The sequence below is a fragment of the Emys orbicularis genome, chromosome 8, assembly GCF_028017835.1.
Source record: "Emys orbicularis isolate rEmyOrb1 chromosome 8, rEmyOrb1.hap1, whole genome shotgun sequence".
In the NCBI taxonomy this organism is placed as follows: domain Eukaryota; kingdom Metazoa; phylum Chordata; order Testudines; family Emydidae; genus Emys; species Emys orbicularis.
This window is the reverse complement of record NC_088690.1, coordinates 66,917,565-66,934,532: the sequence shown is the minus strand read 5'-3', so window position 1 is coordinate 66,934,532 and position 16,968 is coordinate 66,917,565. Positions and strand designations below refer to the sequence as shown.

General features: G+C 45.8%; 1 protein-coding gene across 1 annotated transcript in view; it reads left to right on the top strand.

Annotated features, from left to right (window-relative positions):
- The window catches only part of TADA1 (transcriptional adaptor 1), a 39,964-nt gene extending 26,390 nt beyond the window's left edge, over positions 1-13,574 (top strand). Inside the window, exons 5-8 of the mRNA XM_065408865.1 lie at positions 1,008-1,217; positions 5,373-5,524; positions 9,985-10,147; positions 10,956-13,574. Of these exons, the coding sequence (XP_065264937.1) occupies positions 1,008-1,217; positions 5,373-5,524; positions 9,985-10,147; positions 10,956-11,108 (678 nt within the window). The 3' untranslated portion in view covers positions 11,109-13,574. The remainder of the gene's footprint in view (positions 1-1,007; positions 1,218-5,372; positions 5,525-9,984; positions 10,148-10,955) is intronic.
- The last annotated feature ends 3,394 nt before the right edge of the window (positions 13,575-16,968 follow it).

Below are 16,968 nucleotides of genomic sequence, written 5' to 3'. Positions count from 1 at the left end.
TTGATTTCTGTTAATGCTCCACTCGCTCTCTCAAAAGGACCACCTCTCTGCTGCAAGGAGGGAAGGGGAACAGAAGTCTCTTCTACTCTATCCCTTCCCCACCTTTCTTTTTTCTTTTTTCCCCCTGCCCCATGAATAACTTCTGTGCCTGACCCTGCTATTAGTATTCCTCACCAGCATGAAATTGACACAATTTCATTGCTACCCAGAAAGGTCCCAGTAACAGCTGTGAAATTACTAGATTTCATGTTAATTCCACTTTGCTTCTGCTTTCCAAAGGCATATGTTCTCTGTTTGCAGAATCAGTTACATTTTGAAGGTTATATCTTTGCAACCAAATGAAAGCTGAAGTCCTCAAAATTAGCAGAACAACTTCCCACTCATTAGTGGTAATATTTTTTCCATCAGATTTAAATAAATGTTGGTTAGATATATGGTTATTCTTTGTAGTTTTGTATAAAGCTTTTATAACCCCCTCTATCCGAGGATGTCTTTACAAACATTAACTAATTAAGCATTTGATATTTTGGGATGACTGAAAAACAGCTGCTTCTGAGGGGGAACACCCAGCTGTTTAGCAGCACGCAACAATGTTAAGTTGAAAAGGTAAGGTAAATTGAAGTGTAGTTGTAGCCATGTCGGTTCCACGATATTAGAGAGACAAGGTGGGTAAGGTCATATCTTTTATTGGACCAAATTCTGTTGATGAGAGAGACAAACTTTCGAGTTCTGTATGGCTTGAAAGTTTCTCTCTCACCAACAGAAGTGGGTCCCATAAAAGATATTACCTCACTCACCTTGTCTCAGGTAAATTTAAGACAGGCAGAATATAAAAATTGAAGTTGGAACCCAACTAGACTGCTATGCTTAAAATCCCTATTCTCTTATGAAAAGTGCCTTGTTTAATGACCATGCTAATTCAGGACCTTAATTCCACATCTCCCCTGAAAGCTGTATTCAGTGCTGGAATTAGTAGTTTTTAAATGAAAAGTGTGTTTGTCTGACAGCACCGATTCCAGCCTCAGAATCCATTGTCTGGAGCCCAGCAGTTTGTGGCAAAGGATCCTCAAGAAGATGATGATTTGAAGCTGTGTTCCCATACAATGATGCTTCCCACGCGGGGCCAGCTAGAAGGAAGGATGATAGTCACTGCATATGAGCACGGGCTGGACAATGTCACCGAAGAGGCAGTGACGGCTATTGTCTATGCTGTGCAGGTTAGAAAAGACAAACCAATGATGTGGTTTTGATTATGCTACTAACAAAAGGCTTTGTATATGGTATATGGTGGGGCACTACAGTGTGTGAGAGGAAAATAGCTTCACTATATTTCCAGGTGACTTATGAGAATCCACGCCATGTGTTTCAAAGGGGCCTCCCAAACTGGCACTGAAAGTTATTCTTGCAGCTCTTCAGATCAGAGTCTTGGCACACACAAAGGATCTTGGATTCGTGCATACAAAAATATAATTTGCAGAAGCTCAGAGTGAAAAATTGTAGGCATAATTTTAGAAGCTGAGTTTGAAAAGTTGGACCTTCAGCTTTTAAACTAAAAGATTTCTTTAACTATGATGGATTTTTAAAATGTATATTCCATTGCTAGCAGCAGTTTATACTCCAGATTTATATCCAGAGGCAATAGGATTAGTTTTGAACAGTCCCTTTTTAGGCACATCAAGCTGTTGTAAAACTTGTCTGCTATTGAAGCTCAAGCAAGGTAGATAAATCATATAGTGCCCAAACCTGAAGTGCTGATTACATGCAATTCCCATTGTCTTCTATGGGAGTTATGGCGATTAGCATCTCTCAAGACCAGGTCCAAGCACTGCAAGCAACTACTTAGGACTTGTGCTTCTGGGGGCTTACACAGCAGACTCAGGACTCAGAGGCCAGTCTGATCTCCCGATCCGCCAATAGGACCAGATGCGGGAGCAACTTTCTGCTTGTTCTTTCCACCCCTTCACACCCGCTCCAGCAGTTTCACCTCAAGTAAGGCCAGCCCTTAATAAAAACATAGTGTGGCTTTCAGAATAGCTTTAAGTGCAATATTCCCATGAACTGTCTGATGCTGATTATGAAACCCTTTCTTGTCCTCTACAACAGTGTGCTAGTTAATGGTGGGAATTTCCTGACATTTAAAAGACATTTTTAAGGTTGGTACCAGGAGAGCTCAAATTAGAGCTGTAAGTTTCAGTTCACAGGCAAGTGCACACAGTGCTCTGTTTACTGTGCTTGTTCTGCTTTGTGTACAAATAGGGTAATGAAATTTACACCAATCCTGCTGTCTGAAGGCAAGCTCCCGTGAAGTTTGGTACCCTACTGATTTGCAGAAATAAATCAGGAAGAGAAACACATGAACATGTGATAGCAAGTAAATCAGCACGCTGGCTTTGTTTTGATTGGGTTGCTCTCCTGAGGAACTAGGATTTTTATTTGGGTTGGAGATGTGTTTTTTTTTTTTTTTTTTCCCCAGGGCTATCTTGATTGATTGATTTTTCAGATTTAGTACAAAACTATAAAATACGTCCTTTTCCAGATATGTGATGCAGGGGGATGCTATTTGTATCATCCTCTACTGAATGCACTTCCTTTAAAATAACATTGCCAGATTGTGCCTCTAATAACACTGCTCTATAGCCAAATGCTTCTGAAATAAATGTAGTCAAACTTTACTAATTCTGGGTCACTAAGAACGAAAATGATGCTTAAAATTGATGATTGGCTCTAGTTTTCAAGATATGCTATTGGGTCAGTATATACGACCCTTGACTTGGGAATGGCGGAGGATAAGTGAGTTATAAAGGGAAGGGATCTCAATTTAAACCAGAAATGACTAAAATACATCTTTGACTGGATCTATGAATAAATCTATGACTGGGTTTGGACAGTACTTGCTTTTTAGGCAAAACAATGAATGATGCAATCTGAAGCTGGTATTGCGTCATACATGATATGAATTGCATCATGTTATTCCTAGAAGTCATGGATGATGCAATCATAACGAAGCTTACATCACTCTGCTGAACAAATTGCCCTATATCAGCTCTAGAAATCATACAGTGTCGTGCTCTCTTATTTGTCAGTGTTTGATTTTGCAGAGGGACACATTTCTGTTTAGCCAAAGTGAGCAGAGATGCCTCGTACTTGTGTGAACAGTGCAGATAACTTCTGCTATGTTTGTGGTGAAGTGACTTTTGCATCACAAAAGCGCAGTATAACCACTATGGTTAAGAAAGCCTATCACCTTTATTTTGGCTGCAAAATTGGAGATCAGGACAAGAGGTGGGCCCCACACATATGCTGCAACACTTGTGCAACAAATCTTCGCCAGTGGTTGAACAGGAAAAGGAAATCTATGCCTTTTGCAGTGCCAATGATTTGGAGAGAGCCAACAGATCATACCAGCAATTGTTACTTCTGCATGATGCCTCCAGTTGGGAAAGGTGTGTCAAAGAAGAAAAAGTGGACTGTGCATTATCCAAACATTCCATCAGCTATACGCCCAGTACCCCACGGAGAAGGACTGCCGGTTCCTGATGCACCAGAATCATTCTCACTTGAGTCAGACGAGGAAGAGGAAGAGGATGAAACTTCTGGTCCTGAACCATCAATGTCACAGGACCCACATTTTCTCCCATCCTCCTCCTCTGAACCACACCTCATAACACAAGGTGAACTGAATGAGCTTGTCAGGGATTTGGAACTACCCAAGAGTAAGTCAGAGCTGTTGGGCTCCAGACTACAGCAGTGGAATCTCCTGGCAGGTGATGTTAGGGTTTCCATGTTCCGTGACCGTCAAAAGGATCTTGTCCCATTCTTCTTCATGGAAGGTGATCTTGTAGCCTGCAACAACATCGATGGTGTGATGGCAGCCCTCAACATCGTTCACGATCCAGATGAGTGGAGACTGTTCACTGATTCATCGAAGACGAGTCTTAAAGCTGTTTTACTGCATAATGGCAATGTTTTGCCATCAATTCCAGTTGGTCATGCAGTCCATATGAAGGAAACCTATGACAACATGAAACAACTTTTGAGGTGCATAAACTATGACCAACATCAGTGGCAGCTTTGTGGCGATTTGAAGGTTGTTGCTCTCTTGCTTGGTCTGCAGACTGGATACACAAAGTACTGCTGTTTTCTCTGCGAATGGGATAGTCGTGCAAGAGATTCCCACTACATCAAGAAAGATTGGCCACTCCGACAGTCATTGGAAAAGTGTTCAGCATCCACCACTTTTTGAATCAAGGAAGATTTTGTTACCATCCTTACACATCAAGCTGGGTCTGATGAAGAACTTTGTCAAGGCCATTGACAAAACACAAGCAGCTTTCGAGTACCTCCGTGGAAAATTTCCAAGGTTAAGTGAAGCTAAGATAAAGGAAGGTGTCTTTGTTGGTCCTCAGATTCGTGAACTTCTTCGAGATGATGCATTTGACCATGCACTGCGTGGCAAGGAAAAGACGGCCTGGAAAGCCTTCCAGTTAGTGGCAATAAATTTTCTCGGAAACAACAAGGCAAACAACTACAGGTTGTTGGTGGAAAACCTCCTCAAGGCATAGAAAAGCCTTGGTTGTAACATGTCACTAAAGATACATTTTTTGCACTCTCATCTAGATTTTTTTCCACCGAACTGCGGAGCAGTGAGCGACGAGCACGGCGGGCGATTTCACCAGGACATTGCAACAATGGAGAAACGCTATCAGGGCAAATGGAGCCCATCAATGCTTGCAGACTATTGCTGGACAATGACAAGAGATGCTCCATTTAATGAATACAAGAGACAAGCCAAGAAGTGCCGAGTAGACACTGAATAGGACTAAACTGTGTACATAATAGTTTTTTGCCTTTTGTTTCATAATAAATTTTATTTATATAACCCTTTTGCTGATTTTTAAAGTGTTACATAAACAGGACAGGTGAAATATTATCATGTAAAGCAACCATAAACACATGAAAAGACCTAGGTTTACAATTTATGATTAAAACTCTACTATCTACACAATATACATAGACATAACATGTAAAAACTTAAATATCTTAGAAACAGTAGCCAATCAGTTGTTTTAATTGTCATATTTGAATTCAGCACATCAAAATACATAATAAATAGCACATTTTATCTCTGAAGCAGACGACTTCTCAAAAATTGTAGACCAGTGTAATGGAAGCTATCCATATAACAGAATCCACCTGTTAATAGACTAAAATGAATAGTTATGAAACTATGTCTCTATATATGACCAATGGCATTTGTGATGTACTGATTGCAGCAGTATCTAGGTGGATGGGATAAACAGGCCTATGTGACACTATTGTAAAGTTTTGAGAGCATGCTCCACAAATGGTAAAGGTAAGGTTTGTCATTACAGAATCACCTTAAGGATATCCTGGCATCTGTAGTATCCAGGAGGAAAGCCTATCGCCTGAGAGATGGTCATTTCAAATACGCCTTCGGAAGCAATGTTAACCCACAGCCTTACCTGAAGAACAGTGTTGTTGCCTATAATAATCTAATTGAATGGTAAGCGAGCTCTCATGGAGCTACCTTGTTCTAAACATAGTCAATGAGTAGTTGGTGTAGGAGACTGAGCATACTGATCCATTTTTTAAAACCCCTGGAGAAAACTTGGTGGTAATATTTAATATTCAGAAACTGCAGATGTGCCAGAGGACTATCCCTACTGGGCAGAGGGGAAGGACTTGGGGTTTAGCATAAAGTGCCCTGGCAAGAAGTCTGTGCCCCTTACCACTGTACTCACCTGCTAGGAAGATACTGGAATTCCTGCTTGGGTGTTCTCTCTAGATCCAGTCTGAGGACTCAGTTTTTCATATAAGCCTCTGGTTAGTAGGCGAGTGTTTGATTTGAAGCACACAGACTCTTACTCCCCGCCTTCCAACTATCTCTGGCTGCTGGAAGGGAGAAGCAGCTTTCACCTGGGAATAGCGAAGGGGTTGGGCCACTATTTTTCCCTTCCCCGCTCTCCTGGCTCTACCACTTCCCCAGCCTCTCTTTGGGTCCTACTCCCATGTGGATAACTCCAGTGTCTACCTTTGTTGCTTTCCCAGACAGCCACAGTGTGGAATTGACAAAGATACTGGCTCCTGGCTACTGTGCAGAACTCTTTCGGTCAGCAGTAAAATTATCAGCAATGATGTTGATTTCAGTCTCCTGCTGCAGCCTCTTGGGAAGGCTATGAGCAGCAGTAATCTTGCATCTGTCTGCAGACTCAGGAAGACTGTACAATTCATATCTGGAAGGTTATCTTCTCAGCATAAGGAGTGGTTTTTTGTTTGTTTTGTTTTGCATGAAAGAGTAAATTCTGCAGAAGATTATGCTTCTCCCACTATCCCCTCTCCACAGAGGAAAATTTCCTGCTCCCTACTGGCAAATGGATTTTTCAAGCCCTGATAATCATAGAATCCTAGAATATCAGGGTTGGAAGGGACCTCAGGAGGTCATCTAGTCCAACCCCCTGCTCAAAGCAGGACCAATTCCCAACTAAATCATCCCAGCCAGGGCTTTGTCAAGCCGGGCCTTAAAAACCTCCAAGGAAGGAGATTCCACCACCTCCCTAGGTAAAGCATTCCAGTGCTTCACCACCCTCCTAGTGAAATAGTGTTTCCTAATATCCAACCTAGACCTCCCCCACTGCAACTTGAGACCATTGCTCCTTGTTCTGTCATCTGCCACCACTGAGAACAGCCGAGCTCCATCCTCTTTGGAACCCCCCCTCAGGTAGTTGAAAGCAGCTATCAAATCCCCCCTCATTCTTCTCTTCTGGAGACTAAACAATCCCAGTTCCCTCAGCCTCTCCTCATAAGTCATGTGCTCCAGACCCCTAATCATTTTTGTTGCCCTCCGCTGGACTCTTTCCAATATTTCCACATCCTTCTTGTAGTGTGGGGCCCAAAACTGGACACAGTACTCCAGATGAGGCCTCACCAATGTCGCATAAAGGGGAACGATCACGTCCCTCGATCTGCTGGCAATGCCCCTACTTATACAGCCCAAAATGCCATTAGCCTTCTTGGCAACAAGAGCACACTGTTGACTCATATCCAGCTTCTCGTCCACTGTGACCCCTAGGTCCTTTTCTGCAGAACTGCTACGTAGCCATTCGGTCCCTAGTCTGTAGCAGTGCATAGGATTCTTCCGTCCTAAGTGCAGGACTCTGCACTTGTCCTTGTTGAACCTCATCAGGTTTCTTTTGGCCCAATCCTCTAATTTGTCTAGGTCCCTCTGTATCTGATCCCTACCCTCCAGCGTATCTACCACGCCTCCCAGTTTAGTGTCATCTGCAAACTTGCTGAGAGTGCAGTCCACACCATCCTCCAGATCATTAATAAAGATAAAAAGAACAGGAGTACTTGTGGCACCTTAGAGACTAACACATTTATTAGAGCATAAGCTTTCGTGGGCTACAGCCCACTTCTTCGGATGCAAGAAATTTTGTTTAATAAAGATATTAAACAAAACCGGCCCCAGGACCGACCCTTGGGGCACTCCGCTTGAAACCGGCTGCCAACTAGACATGGAGCCATTGATCACTACCCGTTGAGCCCGACGATCTAGCCAGCTTTCTATCCACCTTACGGTCCATTCATCCAGCCCATACTTCTTTAACTTGGTGGCAAGAATACTGTGGGAGAATGCTATGCTATGCACATCTGAAGTACCTTTCATCCAGGGATCTCAAAGCCCTTTCTGTACGTTAACTGCCAAGGGAAGGGAGGAAAGCCCATTACTGGAGACATTTAAATTGGATTGGATAATATATTGAATTGTATTTTTGGACTAATTATACACTGGTCCCAGGGTACAGGCTTGATGATCTATAACTAAGGCTATGTTTTAGTCACAGGTATTTTTAGTAAAAGTCATGGACAGGTCATGGGCAGTAAACAGAAATTCACGGCCCGTGACCTGTCCATGAGTTGTACTATATACCCCAAACTAAAACTTGGGCCCAGGACCCCTGCTGGTGCTGGGGGCGAGGCGGGCAGCATGCAGCCCAGGACCCCCACTGGTGCTGGGTGAGGAAGGGTTGGCGGGGCTGGCAGGCTCCCTACCCAGCTCCGCGTATTCCTGCAGCTCCTAGGGTGAGGGAAGGCCAGTGGGCTTCCTGCACTGCCCCGAGCTCCGACTCCACAGCTCCCATTGGCTGGGAACCGCAGCCAATGGCAGTTGCGGGTGCGACGCCTGTGAGCGTGGGTAGTGCACAGAGCCCCCAGCCCCTCCAGCTAGGAGTTGCAGGGACATGCCGGTGCTGGAATGTGTTTATATATTCAGTGTGTTTTAGCAATGTTAGGAGTACCTGTGCCAAGTTCATGTACCGGACACTGAACTTACAGGAATTTACTTCAGTACATCGCCTGACTTTGGTTCACAACGTCTGGCTCAGGCCTCAGGTCTTGCACCAGGCCTAATGCTCTAGGCTCTCTCTACTACAATAAATAGAGCATGCAGCTTGTGATGAGAGAGGGATTGGAATTGCCAGAGGTGCAAGCCATGGATGGTAACCCACAGAATCCTCAATCAGTTTGTGCTACCCTCCTGGAGGGGGGGCAGTCCAGTAGTTTAGAAAGCGGAAACTTGGAATTCTGATTAATTGGTCAGTTATTCCTTCCTTAGGAAGCATTAGTAAGAAACCAGAGCTGGCCCTTGGGGTGGACTCAGCATCCAGTGTTTTGTTTGTATTCCATTCCAATCTTATATCTCCCTCATCACTGTGCTATCTGAGCACCTTCCAGGAGTGCACAAAGTAACATGACTAGCATCTGTCACATATGGGACTCCCTTTTTTTCTCCTCCAAGGGAAAATTATGTTAAGGTCTTTTAAATTTATATTTGTTTTCTCTCTGCTGTGCTCTGTGTGCTTTTCGCTGAAGACGAGGTCAGAAAATTGCACCCACACTTGGAGCAGAAGCTGGTGAGAGTCAAGGCAGTTCTTAGATTCTGTAAAAATTTGTTCCGCAGTCTCAGGCTGGCCCCCGGTAAAGCTCAGTCTCTGCACAGCAAAACACAACCCTCGTGGTGGACAGTGCCAGTGTACCGTGGGAGCAGGGGCAGTTCCAGGGGTGGGTGAGCCAGGCAGTTGTCTGGGGCATTGAACTGCTGTGCCACTCTGCTTTGTTTTGCTCTGCTTCTGATCGGTCAGCTGTTTGGTTTAGTTTGGTTTGGTTTTTGTCCATCACTTGTGCATGCAGGTGATGAGTTTTGCATATGTAAATTCTTTCAACTTCAGGGTGGTAGGGGGCCAAAAATAGGACTAGGACTGCTCCGGCTTGGGAGCAGAGAGGTCAGCCACAGTCCCAGAGCTTCAGGTGAACTTTTAGGTTTTACCTTCAGCACCTTGCAGATAAAGACTTTGTTTGTTCCTGCCTTGTCTCTGCCAGACACATGGGCCAGAGTGGGCTCCTTTCTGTTTTCAGTCCTGAGATATCATGGTCTTTTTAATAGCTAATCTCCAGAACACATCTTGTCTCTTGTAATCTCTGAAATCCAAACAGCGGTGCACTATACAGTGTGTTGTTTATGCTTAGAAGTAAGCATGCTGTCTCTGGCTGCTGGGGAGCAGTGGGATTTTGCCATTTGAAGAGTTGCAACTGATGCATAATTTAACCAATACGTATTTGTTTTTAGTTTGTGCAACTCTTTACTTAGTGGAGACACAGCCTTGGGATCTGTTCTGGCTGGAGTTTAGTCATGTAAGAATGCCAGCAGCCTGTCTGCAATAAAGTGACCAAGTTAAAAGTAACGTAAACCAGTTTAAGTGTGGCCACACGGCTTTGCGCCATTTTAACTCAGTCCCTTTTAAAAGCTGATTTTTAGTGAAACCAGTGCAACGTTGGTATCCAGACAAGGCCTGAGCCAGCTCTGAGTGAAGAATAAAGTTCAGGAGCTAAGCTACTGCCCTAATATTTCCCAAGGTGAGTTCTTCTTTATTGACTGGAATGTCTTTAATGTCCCTCTCTTTACAGTCCTCCTACCTGCGTGGCACCTTCTGCGGGTCAGAATCTAGCCTCCCACCCCGCTCCTGACGATGCTGAGCAGCAGGCGGCTCTCCTCTTAGCATGTTCCGGGAATACTTTACCAGCTACTCTCCCTCCCGTGAACATGTATGACCTTTTTGAGGCATTACAGGTAACCATTCACGTTCCATTGCAGCATGGCTTGGGGATATGCTTTCCTGAGCAGAGACTGCTAGTCAGAGCTGATTGTGTCTGCTCTGTATTATGTACTTGGAGACTGACCTGATTTCACTCCCTCCCCACTGCCTGTTTGTTTAAACAGGCTGTTTCCTTGTTTTCTTCTTAAATCTGTGGCTATACATGGAGCTGCACAGAGTATTAGGCAGGGACTCTGGATTGGCCCCGCCAGTTGTGTAAATGTTGCCAGGTAGATGCAAGCACATTATGCGTTAGATCATAGGTTCTCACCTTGGGATTATGCGCTTTGCACTATGGGGTTACAGGTGGTCACAGCCCCCCTCCCTGCATTCGATTGATGGAGATTCTGGCAGAAATACGGCACACTGAGTTGCCATATAAATCCCTCTTTTCTCTGTGTTCCATGCAGGTATTTATTACCAGCTGGGCTGCCCGAGCTGTCCGTCCCTGGGTTTGCATGGCTTGGGGCTGGTGAGACCAAGCATCCTCAGCAGGAGGACTCTGGAATTTGACCCTTACGAGCATGTTGCAAGCACTATCTATTTCCCTATGCTTATCCTGAGTGGGTGGCTTCAGTGCAGGTGGTCTCTTCTGGGTGTATGTAAATATTGGCAAGTTAGAAACAAAGCAACAAGCCTAACCTTTTGGTTGCCCCTGAGAACCCATTCATCAGCTTATTAATAATAAATGCACTAGATGCATCTTATTTTAGAAATGAGGGGCGTGAGCATGATAGCATCTGGCTAGCAATGTTTTCTAAAGTGTAACCCCCACCCCCGCAGGTGCACAGAGAAGTTGTTCCAGCACACACCGTCTACGCTCTAAACATTGAGAGAATCATCATGAAACTTTGGCATCCAAACCACGAGGAGCTGCAGCAAGACAAAATCCATCGCCAGCGCTTGGCAGCAAAGGAAGGGCTGCTGCTATGCTAAAGTGAGGATGGCCGGCGTTGAGGCGGGCTGTCATTTTGTGAACTCGGGAGCGGGGTCTCCTCAGCTTTGCCGTTATGAAAACAGTGTCGAATCTTGCATCATCGTGTCAGCATTTCAAGGCAGAAATGTGTAATATGTGTAACCTTTTCCTATGGAAATGTGACCCAAGGGTAGTACATCTTGTTTGCTATCGTGAAGCCGTAGAGTCAACCCAACTCTGGGTTACTCTGACTGCTTGGGGCTGCACTGCTCCAACTGCATTTGAAAAGGAATGGAAGTTAGACTGTGTCCAGTGTAGGGAAAAATGTGAGTGGCAGGGGGAGAAGGAACTATTTAGTTTTAACTATTTAGTTTTGTTTAGTAGGTGTGATGGATCTGTGCTGGCAAACAGCCTACTGCCATAGAGGGCCTGACAGAGTGCATGACTATTTATTTGTCACGCTCGCCAGTGACTGTCTGGGTTGCAGCCTGAACCACTGTGCTTAAAATCCAGGTGAAGAAACACGCCTGTGGCAAAGTACCTTTCCTTTGGTGTAACTAGGACTTCCCTGTGAAGGGGAGAGGTCTGCTCCTCACTGCCAGAATGGTTGTCATGCGTTCTCCCTCTCTGCGCCCCGTCAGTGTCACCAGGGAGAACCCAGATCCTGCCATTGTCCGGTGGCGGGGGAGGCACAGACTACAGAAAGAGTTGGAAGGAGTATGGGATGTTGCACTTGTCAAAGGGGCAGATCCAAAGCCCATTGACCTCCCTGGGCTTTGTGGCAGGCCCAAAGTGCAAGTGCCCTGCTGTGGCAGGTATTCGTATTGGAAAAGGCTGTGTTCTGAGAGTGCCTGTGGTGTAATCACACTAGTATATAGCTTACCAAGGTATGTTCAGAGCATGTATGAAGTTGGAAAAGCAGTGTTTCTTAGTACCCAGGGCTTGATCCAGCTCTCCATGAGCTCAGTGCGAGTCTTTCTCTTGATTTCATTGGGAGCTGGATTGGAGTTCTGGGGAGTCAAGACACCCAAGTGAAGATGAGTATAGTGCCCACGTGGACCCTCCATTTATACCCTGGCAACCTCCACTTCTGGATCTGGACTATGAGATTGTGACACACAAATGAAAGGGCCTATGATTTCTATGCTGAGAGGGGAAAGCTGTTTAAAACACACTGAAGTATAGAGCCAATCTTTCAAACTGGTGGCTAGACTGGACTGTGTTTGGGGCTGTAGCCCAGTATACCCAAATCAGTGCTGTTTTACCTATTCAGAAAACGACTATGGCAGCTTCCTGTAATGCAGTGCTAGGAGGGGAGGCTGAGGGGATGTCTACACTGGAACTGGAAGGTGTCATTTCTAGCTAGAGGAAACATCCCTGCACCAATGCACTAAAAACAGAAGTCACACCGCCCCAAGTATGTACCTAGCATTTCCGGTGGGATTGTACTCAGGGTGGCTAGCCACTCATGCTGCGGCGGCTACACTTCTGTGTCTAGCGTGCTAACTCAGAGCTAGCACAGGTATGTCTGCTCAAACTGGAAATTACACCTCCAGCTCCCCTGTAGACGTACCTTAAAGGGCTCCCTGTACCCACTCCTTTCCCCCTCCTCAGAATATGCTTGTACTGGGGCAGCTATAATTTAAAATTAAAAAAAAAAAAAAAAAATTTGTTTCACTAGAGTACTCAAAACACAGAGCCAGTCTCCGTCTCTCCTCTGGCTGCCTTCCCTATAATTGGTGAGGGGCTCAGATCCCTCCCACCCAATCCCTGACCTATTAGTTTGCCTATGCTTCCAGGGAATCCCTTTAACAAACAATAGGTTCTGGTTCTGGAGGATCACTAATGTAGCAAGATGGCTCCCCATTGGTTGGTACTTCCTGTTTTTCTGAAGCTTCCCGGGGGAAGGGGGCGTGGAAGTGTACCACGTACCATGGTGTGAGGGGTAGTAAGGGTGGAGACTGCAGTTTGTATCCAGTGGCTCAGGATGAGAAGGACCCTAGTGAGTTATGAAGCCAATTCCAGGAGATGGTGGTGGAGGAAGAAGCAGCATGAGGGACCTGGTAAAGCACGTGGTCACTGGTAGCAAGGACCTTGCAATAGCAGCTCCACAGCCTCCTAAAGCTCAGCAGTGTCTGAGCATATGTGGAATCTGGGAGAGGACACAGATTCTCCCCCCCCCCCTTCCCAACACCCATTTTTTCTTCCTTCAGGTATATGTAGCAGAATGAGCCTTAAACCCCACCAGTTTGAAATCCACTAGTTTTTGAAGGCAATTCTTAAAACCAAGACTGAACTATAAAACTTACAATATATACTAGTGAGATCAGCAGGGCACCCGAAGTACTACTGGCTTTGGGGTGGGGGATTTCCTAGCTAGTCATAATGCTTTGATATGGAATGAAAACATTGTGTGTTTGCTAGAAATTTAAATAAGCAGCCTCTAAAGTGTCATACATTTTTAAATAAAATGCCTTAGTGCTGAAATGAAATATGCATTTGTGTGTGTTTGTATGAAGAGCACGCCATGTATATGCTGTGCAGAACCTTTTATTCTCCAGTGCTGTGTAATCTATTCAATGTAAAAGAAAAGGAGTTAAAGGAAACCTGCCTCACAGGGCTGGATTAAGGAAATGCCTCAATTTTCCCCATCTGTAAAATGGGGGTGATGGTACTGACCACCTTTTTGTAACAGGATTTTAAATCTACTGATGAAAAGCGCTATACTACAACTATGTGGTATTATTTTATTACAGTACCTGTGGCACATCCCCATAGCCCTGCCTCCATACTGGCCCTCCTTCCCCCTGTGGCCCCTCCCCTCCTTGGTTTGGTTGTGACGGGGTCACCCACAAGGGCATTCTCTTGGAAGGTATTGGGGTGAGTAGCTAGTGCCATTAACTGACAGTAGTCTATCATTTGGGTGGACTTGGCTGTCAGCACTGGCACATTCATTCACCATCAGCAATTGCCTGGCTACTATCCAATAAATGGAACTGGTGACCTTGAGCAGTATAGTTTTTCCAAATTGGAAGTTATGTACTCAGTGTGACCACCCTTGGAAGAAGCAAACTATCATGTCTGGGAACTGTTAGTGGTAACTTTTATTGTGACTCATAACAGTTGTCAAATTTGGGGTTATTTCTCTCATCAGCAACCCATAATAAAGGAATTTCCCAAATTTCAAGAATGTGGCTCAAAAAGGCACTTGATTGGTTGGAATCCAATGGTCTTCTGGCTACCTCTGAGGGAAGGCCCAAAGGTCAAATTTGTTTCTTTGCCCACCACTTCTTGTACTGAATGTCATTGAGGCCTGGTCTACACTACGAGTTTAGGTCGACTTTAGCCGCGTTAATTCGAATTTAGCCTGGACACGTTCACACGACGAAGCCCTTTCTTTCGACTTAAAGGGCCCTTTAAACCGGTTTCTTTACTCCACCTCCGACGAGGGGATTAGCGATAAAATCGGCCTTAGGGGGTCGGAATTGGATTAGTGTGGACGGAATTCGACGTTATTGGCCTCCGGGAGCTATCCCACAGTGCTTCATTGTGACTGCTCTGGACAGCACTCTCAACTCAGATGCACTGGCCAGGTAGACAGGAAAAGCCCCGCGAACGTTTGAATTTCATTTCCTGTTTGCTCAGCGTGGAGAGCACAGGTGACCACGCAGAGCTCATCAGCACAGGTAACCGTGATGGAGTCCCAGGATCGCAAAAGAGGTCCAGCATGGACAGAACGGGAGGTACGGGATCTGCTCGCCATATGGGGAGATGAATCACTGCTGGCTGAACTCCGAAGCAGTAAACGAAATGGCAAAATATTAGAAAAGGTCTCCAAGGCCATGAAGGACAGAGGCCATAACAGGGACGCACAGCAGTGCCGCGTGAAAATTAAGGAGCTAAGGCAAGCCTACCACAAAGCCAGAGAAGCAAACGGAAGGTCCGGGGCTGAGCCGCAAACATGCCGCTTCTACGCGGAGCTGCATGCCATTCTAGGGGGTGCAGCCACCACTACCCCAACCGTGTGCTATGAGTCCCTCACTGGAGAAAGACACAGGGAAGCGGGTTCGGGGTACGAGGAAGATGAGGATGAAGATAATGTAAATAGCTCACAGCAGCAAGGAAGCGGAGAAACCGGTTTCCCCAACAGCCAGGATATGTTTATCACCCTGGACCTGGAACCAGTAACCCCCGAACTCACCCAAGACCCTGTGGGCACACAGGGGACCTCTGGTGAGTGTACCTTTGTAAATATTACACATGGTTTAAAAGCAAGCGTGTTTAATGATTAATGATTAATTTGCCCTGGCAATCGCGGCCAGTACAGCTACCGGAAAAGTCTGTTAACGTGTATCGGGATGGAGCGGAAATCCTCCAGGGACATCTCCAGAAAGCTCTCCTTCATGTACTCCCAAAGCCTTTGCAAAAGGTTTCTGGGGAGGGCTGCCTTATCCCGTCCGCCATGGTAGCACACTTTACCACGCCAGGCCAGTAGCACGTAGTCTGGAATCATTGCATAACAAAGCATGGCAGCGTATGGTCCCGGTGTTTGCTGGCATGCAGACAACATCCATTCCTTATCGCTCTTTGTTATCCTCAGGAGAGTGATATCATTCACGGTCACCTGGTTGAAATGGGGCAATTTTATTAAGGGGACATTCAGAGGTGCCCCTTCCTGCTCTGCTGAACAGAAATATTCCCCGCTGTTAGCCACGCGGTGGGGGGGAGGGGTGAAGTGATCATCCCAGAGAATTGGGTGTGTGGGGGAGGGGAATTAGTTGGGTTTGTGCTGCACGTTAACCCTGAAACCGCAGCCCCTCCTTTTACATTGCAAACCCATTTTAAATGGCCAACCCAACGGGTGCTTGGTATGGTTAATGAGAGCAGTACTGTTTTAAACCATCCCCACATGTTAACAAGGTTAAAAAAGCCAAAAGACTGTGTCTTACCATGGCTGCCTGCAAGCTGAAATCTGTGGCCTGGCACTGCGTGAGTGATCTCTCACACCAAACCGCCAGGCCCTCAATATAAGAGGAAAAATGCGACCTTGTAACGAAAGCACATGTGCTGTGTGATGTGAACAGCAAAATTTAACGTGAAAGAGTGTACCCATTGTTCTCTAAAATGTATCTTTTTTAACCACCTCTCCCTTCTCCTCCACCAGCTGCAAATGTTTCTCCTTCACAGACGCTAGTGAATATTCGAAAGCGGAAGCGAAGGACGCGTGATGAAATGTTTACTGAACTACAGACTGCCTCCCACGCTGACAGAGCACAGCAGAATGCGTGGAGGCAGTCAATTACTGATTATAGAAAAGCCCAATATGAGCGAGAGGAGAGGTGGCGTGCTGAATCGCGGGCTGAAGAGGAGAGGTTGCGTGCTGAATCGCGGGCTGAAGAGGAGAGGTGGCGTCAGCTTGCACACAGAAGGCAAGAGTCGATGCTCCGGCTGCTGGAGCATCAAACTGATATGCTCCTGTGTATGGTTGAGCTGCAGGAAAGGCAGCAGGAGCAGAGACCGCCGCTACAGCCCCTGTGTAACCAACAGCCCTCCTCCCCAAGTCCCATTGCCTCCTCACCCAGACGCCCAAGAACACAGTGGGGGGGCCTCCGGCCACCCAGTCACTCCACCCTAGATGATTTCCCGAGCAATAAGTGTTAAAGTTTTAAAGTTTTAAACTGCAGTGTGTCCTTTTCCTTCCCTCCTCCCCCACCCATCCCAGGCTACCTTTGCAATTATCCCCCTAGTTGTGTGATGAATTAATAAAGAATGTATGACTGTGAAGTAACAATGACTTTATTGCCTCTGCAAGTGGTGCTTGAAGGGGGGAGGGTAGGGGAGGGTGGGGTGGTTGGTTTACAGGGAAGTAGAGTTAACCGG